The sequence below is a fragment of the Rhinopithecus roxellana genome, chromosome 7 (assembly GCF_007565055.1).
Source record: "Rhinopithecus roxellana isolate Shanxi Qingling chromosome 7, ASM756505v1, whole genome shotgun sequence".
NCBI classification, from domain to species: Eukaryota; Metazoa; Chordata; class Mammalia; order Primates; family Cercopithecidae; genus Rhinopithecus; species Rhinopithecus roxellana.
This window is the reverse complement of record NC_044555.1, coordinates 112,653,110-112,672,962: the sequence shown is the minus strand read 5'-3', so window position 1 is coordinate 112,672,962 and position 19,853 is coordinate 112,653,110. Positions and strand designations below refer to the sequence as shown.

The 19,853-nt window shown below is 40.7% G+C and overlaps 1 protein-coding gene across 1 annotated transcript in view; it reads right to left on the bottom strand.

Annotated features, from left to right (window-relative positions):
- Positions 1 to 10,876: 10,876 nt before the first annotated feature.
- The window catches only part of F9 (coagulation factor IX), a 33,014-nt gene continuing 24,037 nt past the window's right edge, over positions 10,877 to 19,853 (bottom strand). Inside the window, exons 7-8 of the mRNA XM_010388741.2 lie at positions 12,864 to 12,978; positions 10,877 to 12,206 (exon numbers count right to left, since the gene is read on the bottom strand). Of these exons, the coding sequence (XP_010387043.1) occupies positions 11,659 to 12,206; positions 12,864 to 12,978 (663 nt within the window). The 3' untranslated portion in view covers positions 10,877 to 11,658. The remainder of the gene's footprint in view (positions 12,207 to 12,863; positions 12,979 to 19,853) is intronic.

Here is a 19,853-nt window from a genome sequence, read left to right as displayed (position 1 = left end):
AACCAGTGTTATGGACAAAAACTAAACTCTTTATGCTGTTCAAAAGGCATTAAGTAAAAGTGATAACCAGATTTTTAAAAAATTAATTTTTACTTCAAAATGCATTTTTTAAAATGTCATGACATAGTTAAGTATTAAATTGTCCTTTGCATTTGGTGAGGGCTTAGTTGCCGCTCTATATTGATCACTTCATTTTTGCATGTATGAATAAGCACATTAAATTCTGAGCAGGTATTTTCAGCATGTGTCCATCAAATAGGACTCATAATGTGTATTGAGAACAGCCAATGAAGTTGAACTCTGTGAAGATTAAGTTTCTTAAGCTAAATGAAACTTTCCTTAGACCCACCCAAAACAAAATATAAACCATTTCAAAGATAAATTTCATCTAAAAATTTGTAAGACTCACTAACTTGATTATTTCCAAAATAAGCGACAAACACAACCTTTCTGGAGAACAAATGAAAAAATTATGGCCGGGTGTGGTGGCTCACACCTGTAATTACAGCACTTTGAGAGGTCAAGGCAGGAGGATTGCTTTAGCTTGGGAGTTCAGGACCAGCCCTGGCAGCATAGTGAGACCCCCAGCTCTTAAAAAAAAAAATTAGCCAGTCATGGTAGCACATGCCTGTAGTCTCAGTTACTCGGGAGGCTGAGGCAGAGGATTGCTTGGACCTAGGAGATCGAGGCTGCAGTGAACTATGATCATGCCACTGTACTCCAGCCTGGGTGACAGAGTGAGACCCTGTTTCAAAAAAAACGTAAATTTAAAAAATTATAATGAAGCAAAAATGGAGAAGAGAAAGTCAAAAAAATTTAAAGCATGAGAAGGACTTGGGCTGAATTATCTTACTTGATAGTTTATAGCACAGTTTGATAGTGAAAGCACTCTTTTACATGCGAAGTTATAAGAAACCAAATGATAACATGTTAAGTAATTAAGTGAGCCATAAGTTTACAACCATAATAAAAATGACTTAAAAGAGAAATATCATAATGGACATTTTGGAATCTCATATTAGAGGCTAAAATAATTTCTTTACTGACCCCAAAAAGCACATAGGACTGTAGTCATACATTTACAAATAGTTTCAAATTACCCGGATTCAATGCAAAAGTAGGCATTCTATGTATGAATATTATTAGCTTAAAAATCTGCCCATATTTCTAAAAATACCAAGTGTTGGGAAGGACACGAAGCAAGAACTTGTACATGTTACTACTGGGTGCATACACAGATAACACTTTAGTGAGCTATTTGCTAATACCAAGTACAGTTAAAGTGAATGCTCTATGGCTTAGCATTTTTACTCCTAAGGATGTACCCCACACGAAGGCTCACACATGTGCCAGAATGTTTATAGCAGCAATGTTTAGAAGAGTAAAAAATTTGGAGACAACATGAATTACCGTGAACAGAAGGTTACATAACTAGTTTATTGACTATCATACAATCAAATTGATATAGAAACTAAAATAAATGACTCAGAGCTACCCATATCATCATAAATGAATCCCACAGGAAAAAAATGCAGGATAGAAACAATACGGTAGCATTTCTATAATGCTTTAAAATATGCAAAACAAAATATATATTTTAATGGATAGTTCAGGGTTAAAGTATACGAACATGCTGGATAATGAACACCAAATTAAGAGAGATAACTACCTCTGGGGGGAGAGAGAGAGAGAGAGAGAGAGAGAGAGAGAGAGAGAGAGAGAGAGAGAGGGAAATAAAAGATGAGAAATGGATGGGTGTTGGTACTTGGGAGTTCAAGACATTATTCTTAACACATTTTTAAATGTCAAAATCATTTTACACTGTATAACATTCTGCTCGCTTTAGTTCAGTACTGGAAAAAGTGGAATAAAATGTCGTGCCCCCTGATTGAAATGTAGTGAAACTGCATCAAACTTACCTTCCATACAACCCTGTGGGAATTTTTTTTTTTTTTTTAGTTTTCTTACATACCAAAAATAGCAGTCAAGAATTCTTTTCCACAGTTTTTATAAGTATCTTGCAAATTACCATGAACTGACATACTGGCACAGCAGAAAAATATCATAAAATAAACCTTGGTGGATTACAATGTGTGAACGTGTTGTAGGAGAAATATTTGCACTTAAGAAATGTTACATTTTATTTTACAACATAAAGTATCTGTTACCATCTGTGAACATCTTCAAAGGCCTGGTTTTCTCAATATTTCTACTTCACGAACGTTTTGCTTCCTTAAACAACCTTTATATTTTAATTTACAATGTGAATTTAATGCTCAGTCATAGCAATAATTGAGTAGCTGAACTGCAAAAATGACGAGTTGTTAGTCAAACAATTATATTGTGTCCAGTTGTATGTTGGCAAATGGTAAGCAACTGGGTCTCCTTAAAAGACGCACCAAAACTCTCTGTGTACCATTTGCTGATTTCTATGGTGTAAAGACTCCTACCGTGGCAGATTTCAAGCTACCAAGGTGAGGACACAGAACTGGAAGTTGGGAAGTGATGTGCAAAATTGGTGTTAAAAAAATGGCTGGCACAGTGGCTCACGCCTGTAATCTCAGCACTTTGGGAGGCTGAGGCAGGCAGATCGCCTGAGGTCAGGACTTTGAGACCAGCCTGGCCAATATGGTAAAACACTGTGTCTACTAAAAATACAAACATTAGCTGGATGTGGTGGCGTGCGCCTGTAATCCCAGCTACTCAGGAGTCTGAGGCAGGAGAATCGCTTGAACCTGGGCCGTGGAGGTTGCAGTGAGCCGAGATCAGGCCACTGGACTCAAGCCTGGGCAACAGAGTGAGACTCTCAAAAAAAAAGGGGAGGGAAGCCACTGGACACCCAACTTAGACCGCCGAAGCCATTTAAGTTCCTACATGAGCAAACTGTAGCCCAATGTAAACAGTAAAAGGAGACTAGAGACTTTATCAATCAGAAATCGCCAACTCACCTCTAACTAGGGTCTTTCCACACTAACCAATCAAATATATTTGTCTTCCTTCTCTGTCGACCCATAAAAACTCACTGCTCAGGCTGCTGCAGCAGAGCCCTCTGAAGTGCCCCTGATTCTGACTGCTACACCATTCATGAATCATTCTTTGCTCAAATAAACTCTGTAGAATTTTTTTTCTTTCTTTTCCTTTTTTAGTTTTAATTTTTGTGGGTAAATAGTAGGTGTATATATTTATGGAATATATGAGATATTTTGGTACAAGCATGCAACCCGTAATAATCACATCATGGAAGATGGGGTCTCCATCACCTTAAGCATTTATGCTTTGCATTACAGACAATCCAGTGATACTCTTTTAGTTATTACAAATGTACAATTATTATTGACTATAGTCACCTGTTGTGCTATCAAACACTAGGTCTTATTCTTCCTTTCTATTTTTTTTTTTGTATTCATTGGCCATCCTCACTTACCCTCCAACCCCCCACTACCCTTCCCAGTCTCTGGTCACTATCCTTCTAGTCTGTACGTCCATGAGTTCAGTTGTTTTGCTCTTTACATCTCACACATAAGTTAGAACATGTGATGTTTATCTTTCTGTGCCTCATTTATTTCACTTAATATAATGACCTCCAGTTGAATTTATTTTGTCTAAAGTGTATCTTTTAACATTGGTTTTTGAGAGTTAGTTTGTATATGCCAGTTCCAGCATACCGTTCATTGCACTTTAGGAAATAGATACAGAGCTAAGTACATAGAAAGTGTTCAGTAAAATTCTTTATTAGAGTGTACTAAGACTTCTGAATTATTAGGTAATGTGCACCTGTCCTTTCAGCATATTTGTTACTTAAATCTAGATTTTCTAAACCAAGAAAGTGGAAATTCTAATCTTAAGCTTGTTCATCTAGGACTAGAAACAGAGTGTATGGAAGAGAACATGGACAACTAAAATATGGGAGGCATATTGAGAGAAACGAAATCCCTGTGGCCAAGAACAACAGTTTTGTTCAGATAGTAAACTTTATCACAAGGTTATTTGATTGGGTAATAGCTATAGGGAGAAAGATATTGAAATGAAAGCTAAGAGCTGAATCTGTAAAAATAAGGTACAAAAACAAAATAGCTACCTAAATGAGGACAGAAAACACAGACAAGAGGGGTAGATACAGCTTATGGAGATGACAAACACAAAACAGGAGATTAAAAAGGCCAGGGTTATAACCATAGTTTCCTAGGCTACTCTTTTTTACATTTCCTAGAAATCAATGATAACACCTCCGTATAGCCTAGGAAGAAAGTGAACGCAGGAGGCCTTTTATTTTTTGTATTTTCCTGTCTCCCTTCCTTTCCCTTCCTCTCTCCCCCAGTGCCTTCCTTCCTTCTCTCTTTCTCTCTTTCTCTCCTTTCTTCTTTCTTTCTTTCTTTCTTTCTTTCTTTCTTTCTTTCTTTCTTTCTTCTTTCTTCTTTCTTTCTTTCTTTCTTTCTTTCTTTCTTTTCTTTCTCTCTCTCTCTTTCTTTCTTTCTCTTTCTTTCTTTTCTTTCTCTCTCTCTCTTTCTTTCTTTCTTTTCTTTCTTTCTCTCTCTCTCTCTCTCTCTTTCTTTCTTTCCTTTCTTTCTTTTTCTTTTCTCTTTCTTTCTTTTTTTGACTTTGCCATCCAGGCGGGAGTGCAGTGGTGCAATCATGGCTCTCTGCTGCCTCAACCTTCCAGGTTCAAGTGATCCTCCCACCTCAGCCTCCTGAGTAGCTGGGACTACAGGTATGAGCCACCATGCCTGGCTAATTTTTGTATTTTTTGTAGAGACAGGGTTTTGCCATGTTGCCCAGGCTGCTCAAACTTCCTGTCTCCCTTCCTATGACGTATTCCCTTATGTGTTCAAGATCAATATCTTTTTTTTTTTATTATACTTTAAGTTCTAGGGTACATGTGCACAACGTGCAGGTTTGTTACATATGTATACATGTGCCATGTTGGTGTGCTGCACCCATTAACTCGTCATTTACATTAGGTATATCTCCTAATGCTATCCCTCCCCCTCCCCCCTCCCCACAATAGGACCCGGTGCGTGATGTTCCCCTTCCTGTGTCCAAGTGATCTCATTGTTCAGTTCCCACCTGTAAGTGAGAACATGCGGTATTTGGTTTTCTGTTCTTGTGATAGTTTGCTGAGAATGATGGTTTCCAGCTGCATCCATATCCCTACAAAGGACACGAACTCATCCTTTTTTATGGCTGCATAGTATTCCATGGTGTATATGTGCCACATTTTCTTAATCCAGTCTGTCACTGATGGACATTCGGGTTCATTCCAAGTCTTTGCTATTGTGAATAGTGCCGCAATAAACATTCGTGTGCATGTGTCTTTATAGCAGCATGACTTATAATCCTTTGGGTATATCCCCAGTAATGGGATGACTGGGTCAAATGGTATTTCTAGTTCTAGATCCTTGAGGAATTGCCACACTGCTTTCCACAATGGTTGAACTGGTTTACAATCCCACCAACAGTGTAAAAGTGTTCCTATTTCTCCACATCCTCTCCAGCACCTGTTGTTTCCTGATTTTGTAATGATCGCCATTCTAACTGGTGTGAGGTGGTATCTCATTGTGGTTTTGATTTGCATTTCTCTGATGGCGAGTGATGATGAGCATTGTTTCATGTGTCAGTTGGCTGTATGAATGTCTTCTTTTGAGAAGTGTCTGTTCATATCCTTTGCCCACTTTTTGATGGGGTTGTTTGTTTTTTTCTTGTAAATTTGATTGAGCTCTTTATAGGTTCTGGATATTAGTCCTTTGTCAGATGAGTAGATTGCAAAAATTTTCTCCCATTCTGTAGGTTGCCTGTTCACTCTGATGGTAGTTTCTTTTGCTGTGCAGAAGCTCTTTAGTTTAATTAGATCCCATTTGTCAAATTTGGCTTTTGTAGCCTCGCTGCCGCCTTGCAGTTAAATCTCAGACTGCTGTGCTAGCAATGAGGGAGGCTCCGTGGGTGTGGGACCCTCTGGGCCAGGTGTGGGATATAATCTCCTGGTGTGCTCTTTGCTAAGACCGTTGGTAAAGCGCAATATTAGGGTGGGAGTTACCCGATTTTCCAGGTGTTGTGTGTCTCAATATCCTTTGGCTAGGAAAAGGAATTCCCTTCCCCGTTGCGCTTCCCAGGTGAGGCGATGCCCTGCCCTGCTTCAGCTCTGGCTGGTCGGGCTGCACCCGCGGACCAGCGCCAACTGTCCGACACCACCCAGTGAGATGAACCCGGTACTTCAGTTGAAAATGCAGAAATCACCCGTCTTCTGTGTCGCTCACGCTGGGAGCTGGAGGCTGGAGCTCTTCCTCTTCAGCTATCTTCTAGATAAGCCAAGATAAATATCTTATTCCTACGTTAGATGACGGGGAGTTTTGCACAGAGTTGTGGTTAGTAATGGCTTTTTTCCTTCCTTTTCACTCATACATTGCTACATTCTTAAGTCAGCGTCTTACATTTAGAACTGGGTTTGAATCTTATGAAAATGCATACTTATTTTTGTAATACAGTCCAAGAGGAAAATAGGCTTTTATATACAGATATTCACGAAAGCATGTAATGTGTAAATCATGGGAACTCTTTATTTTTATGAGGTCAGCACTTAAGCCTCTTTGTGGTTATTGATCTAGAGAAGCTAGATACTGTAGCATTTCTAAAGGTTTAAGAGTGATGGTATCAGGGAGATTTACTATGTTGGTAAATTTTTATAAATTAGGATCTCATATTTAACATTACAATGAAGCAACTGAAGGTAAGTCTTTGGAATCATTAGTGTCCTTCCTTCCTTCCTCCCTCCCTCCCTCCCTCCCTCCTCCTCCTTCTTCTTTCTTTCTTTCCTTCTTTCTTTCTTTTCTCTCTCTTTCTCTTTCTCACTGTCACCCAGATATGAGTGCAGTGGCACGATCTTGGCTCACTGCAACCTCTGCCTCCCGGGTTCAAGTGATTCTTGTGCCTCAGCCTCCTGAGTAGCTGAGATTACAAGCGTGCACCACCACGCCTGGCTGATTTTTGTATTTTAAGTAAAGATGGGTTTCACCATGTTGGCCAGGCTAATCTTAAACTCCTGACCTCAAGTGATCTGCCCACCTCGGCCTCCCAGTGTTGGGATTACAGGTGTGAGCCATCGTGTCTGGCCTGGAATATTCCCGTTTCTATTTCCAGCTTTCTCTTAACCAAGAGAATAGAAGGATAGCTCTCCTATGACCTGGCCAGGAGTTTGAAATAATTCTGTGAAGGCATGGAGAAAATGTCTTTGCCTTCTTCCAGAAGTCTTTGCCTCTTTGTCTACATATGCAAGAAAAGATCTGTCTGCTCTTCTTCCCTTTTGATACCTATATCAGAAGTCAAGATTAACTCAGAAATCTCAAGGCAGTCCATAGCCCCAAGGTCAGGATGAAAAAGATTTGCCTCGAAACTACTATAGGAAAAAATGAGTAAAGTGATTTGTGGGCCTGGATTGATTGAAAAGAGCAGGGGTCCCACAGTCCTTTGCCTGCTGTGATTCTTTCAATAGTTTCCATAGTTTACAGAACATGTTGATTTTTATGACTTTAACCCTGAGATTTTTTAGATGGCATAAGCCTCAGATTCAAAAAGAGCTCTGATTCCTGATTGCTTTACTCAGACGGGCCTTTCAGCAGCTGTAGTCTGGGTCGCAATCATCCGCAGGTGCAATGCATTGTTAGACTCTCACCTTCGGAGGGCCTTTGAAGCCTGCCTTCAACCCTCAAACAACAGCTTCTGGAGTAACCTGCTGTCTCCATGTGCACACGTCTTCCCCAGCACAGTTGCAGTGAATAAAGTTGAATTGTTGCTGGAATGACTGTGTGCCAGATGACACTGTTGAATGTGCTATAGTAGTCAAATGTCACATCTGGAAGGCCCAGTGCTCACAGCTGGGCTAAACACCAGACACCAGCACCACACGTTCATTCTACATGTATTTATTGAGTACCTGCTATGAGCCAGGGGTTGAAGCTCCAGTTTGTTATCTGACTGCCACTCTGCTTTCCAAGCTACCTATTGGTTTCCTTGATTTTGTCATCTTTTGGTCAATTAGAGAATTGATAGTAAGAATTCCAGGCAGTTTTCAGTCCCAGGGTTGTTGAGAGGATTACCACCAATGCAGAATGCCCCAGCTGCCCTAAAAATATAGACAGTAGAGTTAATGTACCCCAGTTGAAAGCATTATTATTTCAAAGTGCAGGGTGGGAGACTTGAGCTCTAGTCCTGGCTGTCATTGTGTTATCTTGGGCCTGGCCTTATGTTGGCCTCAATCTCCTCATCTGCTAAATAAGTGGAGTGGATTAGACAGTGTTTAAGGGCCCTTGCAGCTCTGACATTCTTGGATTAGACTGTAAGCATTTGGAACGTGTTTAGCAATTATAATTAGGCAATTTTGTAAACTAGTCTGTTTTGGTTCAGTTAAGTAAGGAAGAACACCTTTTCTTTTTTCCTTGGCAGAGAAAATTGGACAGTACTTCGTTCCTGTCACTATAAAACAACTAAATATTCAAAAGAACTAAAAACAATCATACTTAAACAGAAAGTTAAAATGACTGCACTATCTTAGCACACTTTCCTTCACTTGGTAAGAGTTCTATTTTAATCTGCCACTTCCAATATGATGGCAGCATGTTTTAGTCTATGTAGGCAAAGTAGCTACAGTGATTTTGAAAGCACTAATGATTCTTATATGGCAATTGCAAATGCCCTAGGTAGAATCCAGTCAGGGCTGTCTCTGAGGACACTGGCTCTTAGTGAGCTTACAGGCCCCACATGTTTAGTGGTGGCAACATGCCACTGGTGGCTTATGATGAATTCAATCATTTTTGAGCCCATGACAAAAAGAACTGTGGCTTAGCGATTTATGGGTCCAGGAGCTCCTTTCTCTGCCACAGAGAAGACTAATCACAGGAGTCCTGAGGCCAGTTTCCCATTGGTGCCTTTGTAAGGGGTGGTCTCTATGGAAACAAGGCCAGAGCATCTTACTTTTACCAATTTTGAAGTGCTGAGGCTACAGACCTTTGGTTATTCAAATTTGAAGCAACATGTTTAATGCATGAATTAGCATCATCCTTAAATCTGAGGCAGACAATTATAGTGTCTCTTCTCTCTCCCCCTTCTTTAGTCAACAAAAGCAGAACCAATTTCCTTTCACTTCTTCATAAAATCTAAACCCCAGGCATTATTCTTATTTAAGTATGGCCTTCTTTCATGATACTCAATACAAGACTAATTGCTACTCTGGGATAAACATGAATTCGGATTCAGCTAACAATTATTGAGCAACTACTGTCTAGTAGTGTAACAGGCACTCACAAAGTAATGTATATACATTATTTAACTATATATATAAAATCTGAATTGCAATTTAATGAACACTGTTGGTATTTGGCACACAACAATTACTCCTTGAATATTTGTTGAATGAAGGCATAAAAATAAAAACATAAAATCACAGACTAACAAAATTGCAAGGGCTTTTGGAGAGCATCCTGTCAAACTCTTTCATTATACAAGTGGAGAAATCAAATTCCCAAATGGAGAGTGATTTATTGAAGGCCATACTCACAGCTAGTTAGACCCAATTCTGTCTCAGGTGGATTCAGACCACTCCTCTCTGGAACACAGCTCACACTGCCTTATATGAAAGCTGGATAAGAGAGCATCAAATCTCTGCTGTGTTCTATTGCATTTGAAAACATTTTTCAGAGTGTTTTGTTGAATGTAGTGTTTGGGATACCTCTCCATGAATGATTTAACAAGAAACGCCGCAAGAAATGTATTTATTTAATTAATTAATTAATTTATTTTCTTTCTGAGACAGAATCTCACTCTGTCACCCAGGATGGAGTGCACTGGTGCGATCTCGGCTCACTGCAACCTCCCCCAACCCCCGCTCCCCAGGCTCAAGTGATTCTCCTGCCTTGGCCTCCTCAGTAGCTGGGATTACAGGCACACATTACCACGCCCAGCTAATTGTTCTATTTTTAGTAGATACAGGGTTTCACCATGTTGGCCAGGCTGGCCTGAAACTCCTGACCTCAGGTGATCCACCCACCTCGGCCTTCCAAAGTGCTGGGATTATAGGCATGAGCCACTGGACCAAGCCAAGAAATTTAAAAATATATTTATTTATACTTACATGTGAAGACAAAAATATATTGACTAAAAGAACTAAAGGAATTAGCAAGAGTGAGGCCTGGATGGGGGTGAGGTGGGGGCAAGAGAAGGCAGCAGCTTGGTGGGGGTCGAAGTGATTTTGTCAGTAGTCCCATGCATCATCAAATATAGGATGGCTGAACCACATCAACGGGATTCACAAAAAGCCAAGGTATGAACCAGAACACCAGTTTATTAATTCACGAAGGGAAACATATGTCTGTTGGTCAGCAACTCTCTAGAACATTCAAGATAGAAGGATTAACTATAATCAAAATGTTCCACGGTAAACACGAAACCAGAAAAGGACAACTTAGTTGGCTGATTGGAATGACTTATGTCTTTGAGCCTGCTGCACCCTTCTCCACTTCAGGGGCATGCTAGTTAAAGGAGACATGATACTTATGTCCTCTGGTCTAGGCAACTTCAACTTCTTTCTTGACTCTGAACACTGCTGAAGACACACTGTTGAATTCTTCCTCAAAGTCTCTACTAGTTGTAGATTGCAAATGAGCTGTTCTCTTCTTTCTGTTAGCATTATTATTATTAATTTTTAGAAAGAGTACAATATATCTGGGTCAATGTCAGCTTTTTTAGTCAGACCTCCATAACCATACAAGCTCTTAGAATGACTTACTGCTTCCATTATGTGTGTGTGTGTGTGTATACACACACTATATATATATGTGTGTGTATATATATGTATGTGTGTGTGTGTGTGTGTGTATATATATATATATATATATATATATATATATAAAATAACTCTCTGAAAGAAATTTTTCCCCCAAAATTTTCAGGCACATTGCTTCATCCCTATGTTCTGAAAAGCAAGTCTCCACTATGAAAGCAAGTCTGGGTTTGATAGACATGTATAACTGTGTACAGATGTATAACAGAATGATGCTCCCCATCTCTCCTTTAATGACTGTGGAGAGTAAAAGGGAGAGAGGGAGTAAGAAAGATAAAAACTGATTTGGGGATTGGGATTTGGAAAAGGTAAAAGATTCAGGAATAGGATAGAGGAAAAGGAGTAGTGTTTTTGATGAGTTTTAGCCTCTCAGCTACTCCTGTGTTCTTTCTTCATGAGTGTGGTACTGGTCTTGTGATAGAGTAGACCAAAGATCCTGTACTGTATACAGAACTAATAAACATTGATGTTTTGGTTGGAGAAGCAAAGAAGATCGGGAAGATGGAATGCTGCTAAGGAGGGAAAATCAGATGAGTTAGTTGCCATAGAGGAGAACCATAGTATCTGATGGACAGAGTGGTGAATTTCACTTCACAATTTTGTCAAGGGCTGGGCCCTTAGAAATGGCTATAATTTCCTAGCACATTATATTCCTCTAGTGATTCCATTTTCTAATCAATTTGCTCAGGTAAAACATGAAATTCTCCCTGTAAAGAGAAAAAGCAATAATCATAGAATGTATATATTCAAATATAATGAGATGGGAAAGTGATTAGTGAGAGGCCCTGTTAATTTTCAGTGCCAATCAATTAACCTCGGAAATCCATCTTTCATTAAGTGAGCTTTGTTTTTTCCTTAATCCAGTTGACATACCGGGATACCTTGGTATATATTCCATATTTGCCTTTCATTGCACACTCTTCACCCCAGCTAATAATTCCAGTTAAGAAACTGGTCCCTTCCACTTCAGTAACATGGGGTCCCCCGCTATCTCCTTGACATGAATCTCTACCTCCTTCATGGAAGCCAGCACAGAACATGTTGTTATAGATGGTGAACTTTGTAGATCGAAGACATGTGGCTCGGTCAACAAGTGGAACTCTAAGGTACTGAAGAATTGAAGCTGATCTTCCTTTGTTGAAGACTCTTCCCCAGCCACTCACATAGCCAGATCCAAATTTGAGGAAGATGTTCGTGTATTCCTTGTCAGCAATGCAAATAGGTGTAACATAGCTGTTTAGCACTAAGGGTTCATCCAGTTCCAGAAGAGCAATGTCATGGTTGTACTTATTAATAGTTGCATTGTAGTTGTGATGAGGAATAATTCGAATCACATTTCGCTTTTGCTCTGTATGTTCTGTCTCCTCAATGTTATGTTCACCTGTTAAAAATAAATTTCATTTTAAGTCACAAATAGTATTTCACATACACAGATTTTCTAAGTGTCTACTCGGGATCACTGACCTAATTGGCAGTGTCAAAGATCTCATTCTTATATTGTGATAATTTTGGTTAAATGTAACGAGAGCCAATGCATATTTTTCAGACCAAAAAGCTATTCAGGACTATCGTAGAGATGGTTCTGTTCACTCATGCTGTTATAAGCTTTTCATGGATGATAATGACTAGTCATGCATTATCCTAGATTTTCCAAATTTCAAGTATTCTGACCCCTTTTTTGAGCACAAATTCATTTGGCCATTAATTCAAATGTTTGTTTTCTAAGGACCTGCTACAGGTTGTGCCAAGCACCAGAGATAAAAGGATCAGTGACATGACACTGGTTTTTGGGAAGACTTTCTGGTAGGGAAATGACTACATCAAGAACTAATTGTACCTCACTGAAATGAGTGATAATATGGGTACATCAAAAGAACTATGGAGGGTTGGAGGATGGTGCAAGTTGGGTTCTGAAATTATGACCCTTCTGCCTTTAGCCCAATTTATTCAGCAACAATTTTATTAGACCTTAGTAAAATATGGTGTACAAATCATATTAAAGAGCTGGTGGTGCTGCAGATTATTATTCTTTATTTACCTGCGACAACTGTAATTTTAGCACCCATTTCAACACAGTGGGCAGCAGTTACAACCCATTTTTCATTAACGATAGAGCCTCCACAGAATGCATCAACTTTACCATTCAAAACGACCTGTGAAAACAAAATGAAGACGCTTACTGCATAATATATTTGATCTAGAAAATAATAAATACGCATGCTGGTTACAGGAATAGGCAAAATATTGGCTTCTAGGTGCTGGCAGAAATGGAGTTTCTGGAAATGTGAGCTTTGCAGATGAATTAGTGTTTCCGGTACATAAACAAAGAAGCCATTTATGTAACTGCATTGAAAGCAACACACAGTGAGAGACAAGGAAGCTTAAGCTGAGGCAACTCTGAGGAATGGCTTCTTTTGGTGATTTGAGGTTCTTGGATTGTTTTTCCCCATGAGTCAGTTTCTCTGATGGCAAAATTTGCTTCATGGGGATACAGCGGGTACAGTAGGAAACACACTGACTTGACTCCTTGAGATTAATAGTTATTAGGGTGTTCCCTGTGCCTACATGATGAAATTTTTTTGCTACATGTTACTTGAAAAAGAAAAACTACTGATTTTTCTAGGAGGTCTTTTCAAACCCTTTCCAAACTGGAATATTATGAAACAAGACCTAAGGCCTCCATAAGGACTGTGCTTATAGCCATGCAGGCAGTGAGGAATAGCAGGGCTCATTCATTCTTTCCACTCTCTCTTAACCATACTCTACTCCCCTCTGGCTGGATGGTAAGCTGCCTTTGTCCTAAAATATCAACTTAGCTGTGGTTGAATTTTGGGCAAAGTGGACAAAGGAGTGATGCATTGAGCCTGGGTATTGTTAGATAAGAGGCCAGTCCATTATTTCAACTGGATATTCGTTGCATAATTACAGTGGACAATGAATATTTTCTCCATCTCAATGTCTAGATCGACTTGGAGGATTTCAGTTCCAGTTGTAAGCAAGTGCCTTGATCCACCTTCACAGGAAGAAAGCTGGGAAGTGTGAACACTAGAGGGCACACTCAACATTTGGTAAATCCTTTTCAGGCGCTGACTAGTTCTGAACGACTGCCCTTGTATTAAAGTGCACGCAGTCTTAGGCATAAACCCATTCATAAACAAGGGAAAGGAGGTGGTCCATCACTTTAAGTGGATATCAGATGGTCCTTGGGGCATGTTCTTTTTGTCCTGAATTTAATTTACGGAACGCCTACTGTGTCCTGGACACTGAAGCACTAGCCTCCTACCTGGAGACCTAAGGGCTGAGTCATTAAAGGGCTCTGACTTCCTTTTTCATACTCTGGCTCTCCCTCTCTCTTTTTTTTTTTTTTTTTTTTTTTTTTTAGATGGAGTCTTGCTCTGTCACCAGGCTGGAGTGCAGTGATGAGATATCAGCTTACTGCAACCTCCGCCTCCCAGGTTCAAGCAATTCTCCTGCCTCAGTCTCCTGAGTAGCTGGGACTACAGGTGCATGCCACCACGCCCAGTTAATTTTTGTATTTTTAGTAGAGACGGGGTTTCACCATGTTGGCCAGGATGGTCTCGATCTCTTGACCTCCTGATTCGCCCGCCTTGGCCTCCCAAAGTGCTGGGAGGCATGAGCCACTGCGCCTGGCCATCTCCCTCTTCTCCTAGCTGTTGCTTTTTATTCTGAAATGTTGAAAAATACAGAAAAAAACTACATAATATAAAAAACATCAGTGTGCATACAACCCAGACTTAACAATTTTTCTAATATTTTTAAACATTTATTTGGGGGTTTACTTTGGGTTAATCATTGTGGGGTTTATAGACATTTAATACAACATAATATCTTTGTGATGTGATATTAATATATTTATAGATGCATGAACTGAAGTTTAGAGAGAAACACTAACTCCTCTGAGGTCAGTTGGTAAAGCTAGGAAGCAAACTTAAGTCTGCCCGGCTCCAGAATTTGTGCTCCTAAGCACCCAATTCCAGTCCAGGCATGGTCTGTGGACCAGTTGCAGTAGAATCATCTGAGGGCTAATCATCCTTATAAAATCATCCTTATAAAATGCAGATCTGGGGGCTAATCCAAGCTTAATTTACCAGAATATTTGGTGGGTGGGACTGGGTAAAATGAAGCTCTCCAGAATATTCTTTACATAATTAAGTGTGAGACCTGTTATATATCTACTGAATCAGAATTTCCAAGACTTGATAATCTTTATGTTTTAAAAGTCCTCACTCCAAACAGGAATGGCTACATACTTTGTGGGGCTCAGTGAGAAATAAAAATGTGGTGCTCCTTGTTCAAAAGCTAGGAAGAAAGGTGCCATTGAAGATACTAAAATACAAAACTTTTTTCTTTCCTCTGGAGTCTCTTTTGCAACCCATCATGTTACATTTTTTAAATTCGCCATTTAATATTTTGCTCCCTCTAGCATGGGGATATTTGCTGGGGCAGTGCAGACCCTCAAAGGTGTCCAGGAAGTGCACCCTACAATTTAACACCTACATGTCCTTAGGATCCCCTGCCTGCCAGCCACAGGATGCTGGGCCCCAGCAGGGGAGGGTGTGTTAATCTTCCCTTGTCACTGGCCTACTGTGCCAATCAAGGTGGAGACGTGATTCCCAAGGGACTCAACTTTCATGCCAGGATGTGTTCCATGCCTGAAATGGAGGTGGACAAGGGGTGTGCCCCCACCTTTCACCCTCCAAATGTGCTGTGGCACATTGTTGGTCCAGAGATGCCACATGGCCAAGCAACCTTCCAAGACAGCATAGGACATGTGCACCTGACCAACTTTAACTCTCCCTGCACCTATGCCCATGTCCCCACCAGGGGAGAGGAGTGGCAGTGGTAGCTGGGTAGGGATGAGGAGGGAGAGTATGTCTGGGCACCATGGGGTGGCAGTGGTCATTGGGCAGGTGTTCGGAGGGAGAGCCAGGGTTGGCTAAGGCACCAGGTGGTAGGGGAGTGGGGGGTCGAGAAACCACCCTGGGAGGTGGTGAGAAGTGGGGTTGCAGGGTTTCAGGTCCCTAGGTAGCCCATGCTCTGGCTGGCTCATCAGACTTCAGTTACAAAACAAAAATGCAAAGCAGTAAACCTCAGATGCATGATCTGTTTGAGTGCAAAGCCCTGTGTAAGTACGCCGGTCATAAGACCATGTGTCTGGCTGTAACTCCAGTTGATTTTCAGCATCAATAAAACTTGGCCAACACTGTTATATACTGGTCATGATAGTTACAACTGAACATATCTGTTTAAGCAATTGGAATTAAGAATTAACATGCAATGATATCACGGTGCTTCTCCTCTGGCTAGTGTATTAGTGGGGAAATTGAACATCTCTCAGCCCAGTAGGCTAGTTAGGCCAGGATGAATGACATCCACAGCCCCTGGGCAGAGAGATTATGATGTAGCTAGTCTGACTCCTGACAAAGACTTGTTTCCTGGAGCTTCTACTACTTTCTGGTGGATGGCTAAGAAATACGGTTGTGTTCTTTTAAGTCTGAAGAGCATTATTTTTGCCAACCCCTGACCAAACATCCTTGCCCAGGAAAAGGCCTAAAATATATTTGCATTTAAAGATATTACAAACTACTTGGTTTTGGAATGTTTGGTCATTCAGGATCATAGCTATCAAAATATTAGCTATTTGGGGTATGAGATGTCTGCTCGGGGTATGAGATGTCTTCAAGGAAAAGTTCTTTTTAAGAACTTTTTAAGACACCATTTTGGGGAATAATGGGGAAAATGGGAAGGCATATGCTCTGAGTAAGGCACCTGAGTTATAATCTGTCAAACATTTTTGTTAGTCATAGTCTAATGGGAGCCTGTTTTCCCTCTTTCAGACACACATATATACACACACCAACCACACACGCTTCTGCAAAATATACATTCACATCTGAATTTGTGCTCTTCATTGACGATGCCAGCCCAGAACAACAGCTCTTACCCTTTTGTTCTCTTCCTGACCTTTAACTCCATCGTAACCATTCCCTGTGATTTCAGTAAAACCATTATTCTCCCTACCTACCCACCCAAGCTTTACAATAAAGAGTGTTTGCTCTCACTCATATACAAAGCAAATTCATTTGTCTGTGATATACAGCTTGCTATGCCCACAGATGTGGTTTGCCTAGTCCTTTGCTCTAGGTCATTGGCTGGGAACAGATGGGACGCTCACTTTGGTTTTCAATGGTTAACTAATCATTGAAGTGCATTTCATCAAATAATCTTAGAGGATAATTGTTTAAATGTCTGTCCAGAGTAGCTTTGTAGAGTCAGGTGAGGTTACATATGTCACGTTCTTATTTCTCTTAATTGAATTTTTATCATCTGAGATAGGAATAATAGAGGGCTACCTTTTTCAAGTGAAGATACTGCTATAGTCTTAAGACCTTAGTGCAACATCCTGGCCCCTAAGGAAAAACAAGTTCTGGTTCATACATATAATAACTTTGCATGCTATCTGCCACTGGGATGTGTCCTAATCGAACAGAAAGGATTGAATCTCTGTAGCTAGCTGTACAGGGTAAGAGCTGTACAGGGTACCTTTAAGGGTAGCTTCAGACCAAAGCTGAGGGAAGTGGAGACAGGGGAAACTGTTAAGACATTTCAAAGATTTTTTTTTAGGTCAAAAACAGAATAAGAAATAGACCGTTTCCCTGGACATTTTCTGTAGGTTAATACGGTTAACCATCGGTAAATGCATATGCTACAACTTAATATGAGCATAAGGAAAGCTTAATCACTTGGCTTCCATTGTATTCTTTTTTTTAAATCTGATAGAATGATCTTCAAATTGTTAAATATTTGAAGAATATATGCCACACACCGAACTGAGGCCTATGGTAAAACAGAAAATGGAAAAACCAGGTACTTCACATAAAGGGCCAAATAGTTCTTTGGAAATGTGGGAGGAATTTTTGGGGCCAGTTTGCGCATGCCTAGAATTGTCGGCTGCCAGGGTCATGGCCATGGGATCCAAACCAAATTAAAGCTTTGTTGCTTCTTCAAATCTCTCACTTTTGAGTTGTTGATGAAAGCTATCTAGTAATACAGGCGTTACAGGTTCCCTTTCTTCACTAATGTTCAAAGGCTTTCATTTCTTCCCTATGTAGCGGTATGTAATTCAAGACTTGTTTTAGCTTACTACACCTCTAGATATATACTTACTCTAAGAAAAACTCATTTCTGTTCCTGTGTAGTGCATTTAACCCTCTGGCTTCCTCTTTCTACTCCTGAAGTATTTCTTCAGAGACCCTGCTTCCTTTCCCGAGTTCTCTTTTTTATTTTTTATTTATTTTTTTTTTTATTTATTTTTATTATTATACTTTAAGTTCTAGGGTACATGTGCATAACGTGCCCGAATTCTCAAGGAGCTCTGAGCCCATCGCTGGACATCTGGAGGGAAATTGAAGTACCTCCTTCCATTGGCCTCACGCCATTCCTATCTTAGAACTTCTAATCTCGCGCGACTTTAGAAGCCGGCCCGGGCCCGCCAGTGCCTTTGGCTTTAGGAGGTAGCAAAGAGAATGCAGCCGGCAGCGCCGTTCCGGAACCATAGGGGGCTCCTGGGAAGCTACCGTGGCGAGCAAGGCGCGGTTGCGTTGGCCCTTGGCTCCAGCCTGGCAAGCTGAGGTGAAAGCCCTGGAAGCCTGTAATCCCAGCACTTTGGGAGGCCGAGACGAGCGGATCACGAGGTCAGGAGATGGAGACCATCCTGGCTAACACGGTGAAACCCCGTCTCTACTAAAAAATACAAAAAAAAAAAAAAAAAAACTAGCTGGGCGAGGTGGCGGCGCCTGTAGTCCCAGCTACTCCGGAGGCTGAGGCAGGAGAATGGCGGGAACCCGGGAGGCGGAGCTTGCAGTGAGCTGAGATCCGGCCACTGCACTCCAGCCCCGGCGACAGAGCGAGTCTCCGTCTCAAAAAAAAAAAAAAAAAAAAAAAAAAAAAAAAGAGAAAGCCCTGGAATAAGGTAAGAAAGGAGCGCGACCGCAGACGGGATACGTGCTAGGTGAACATGGCTCTGTAGGGTCTCAAAGCCGGACAGGATCCCAGCGGTCCCTTAGCCTGCTCTGATCTCTCGCCAGGTGAACAAATGTCCTCTCCCTGAATGGGGCTATCCAGCCGCTGCTGTCCCCAGTGACAGAACAACTCTAAGTCAACAATTCCGACAAACATTTGTTCAATCAACATTTGCTCCTAACGCTGCCCAACCTACTTAACCAACCCAGTGGTGGTTGGTTGGGAAGGGCTTTCTTAATGGAGGTCAGAATCTTCCTGCCCGCTTGAAACTTTCACCCTTAAGTCCACAAAGAAGTTGTCTTCCCCTTTCCCTTGTGGCTCTTGCAAACAGCTCACCTACACCTTTTCTTTAACAGACTAAACATTTCTAGTTTGTTCAATCTGTTCTTTACTCAAGATGAAAGTGAACTCTCTATGTTCTTCTTGGTGAGATTTCTTCACCAAGTGATCACTTCCTCACCCTGGCTAATTTGAAAGATAAAAGAAACCACTCTGAAGAGAAAGGTTCTTATGAAACATCAGCATTTTGAAACACTGTTTTCTAGGTGACACTGCTAAATAGTATTTCATATTTCAAAGCTGGGTATATAATGTTTTCACCACTGAAGCCCCAGCTGTTGCTTGCTTTCTCTTGATGCCTTAGTCACAGCAGGTTTGCTGCAGTCTGATCTGCAATCAAATCTAGTATTTCCTCCTGCAGATTAACCATGACATGGTGGAGCTGGCCCATCCACAAATGAGGAGAGATTCTGGTTTGTTTCATTTTGTCTAGCAATGACTTTTATATACTCAATTTATCTCGTATTTTTGAAAACCAGTAACCTTTCATAAGGAACTAGATGGAGGTGGTGTGGAGGAAGCAATGCAGAAGTATGACGGGGTCTTTCACAACTATTCTGGAAAGTAGCTCAGCTTCTTGCCTTTGGAAAATAATAAAACTTAGTGCTTTGAATCTGTCCAGGTCAGTAATCTTAGTTCATATGGA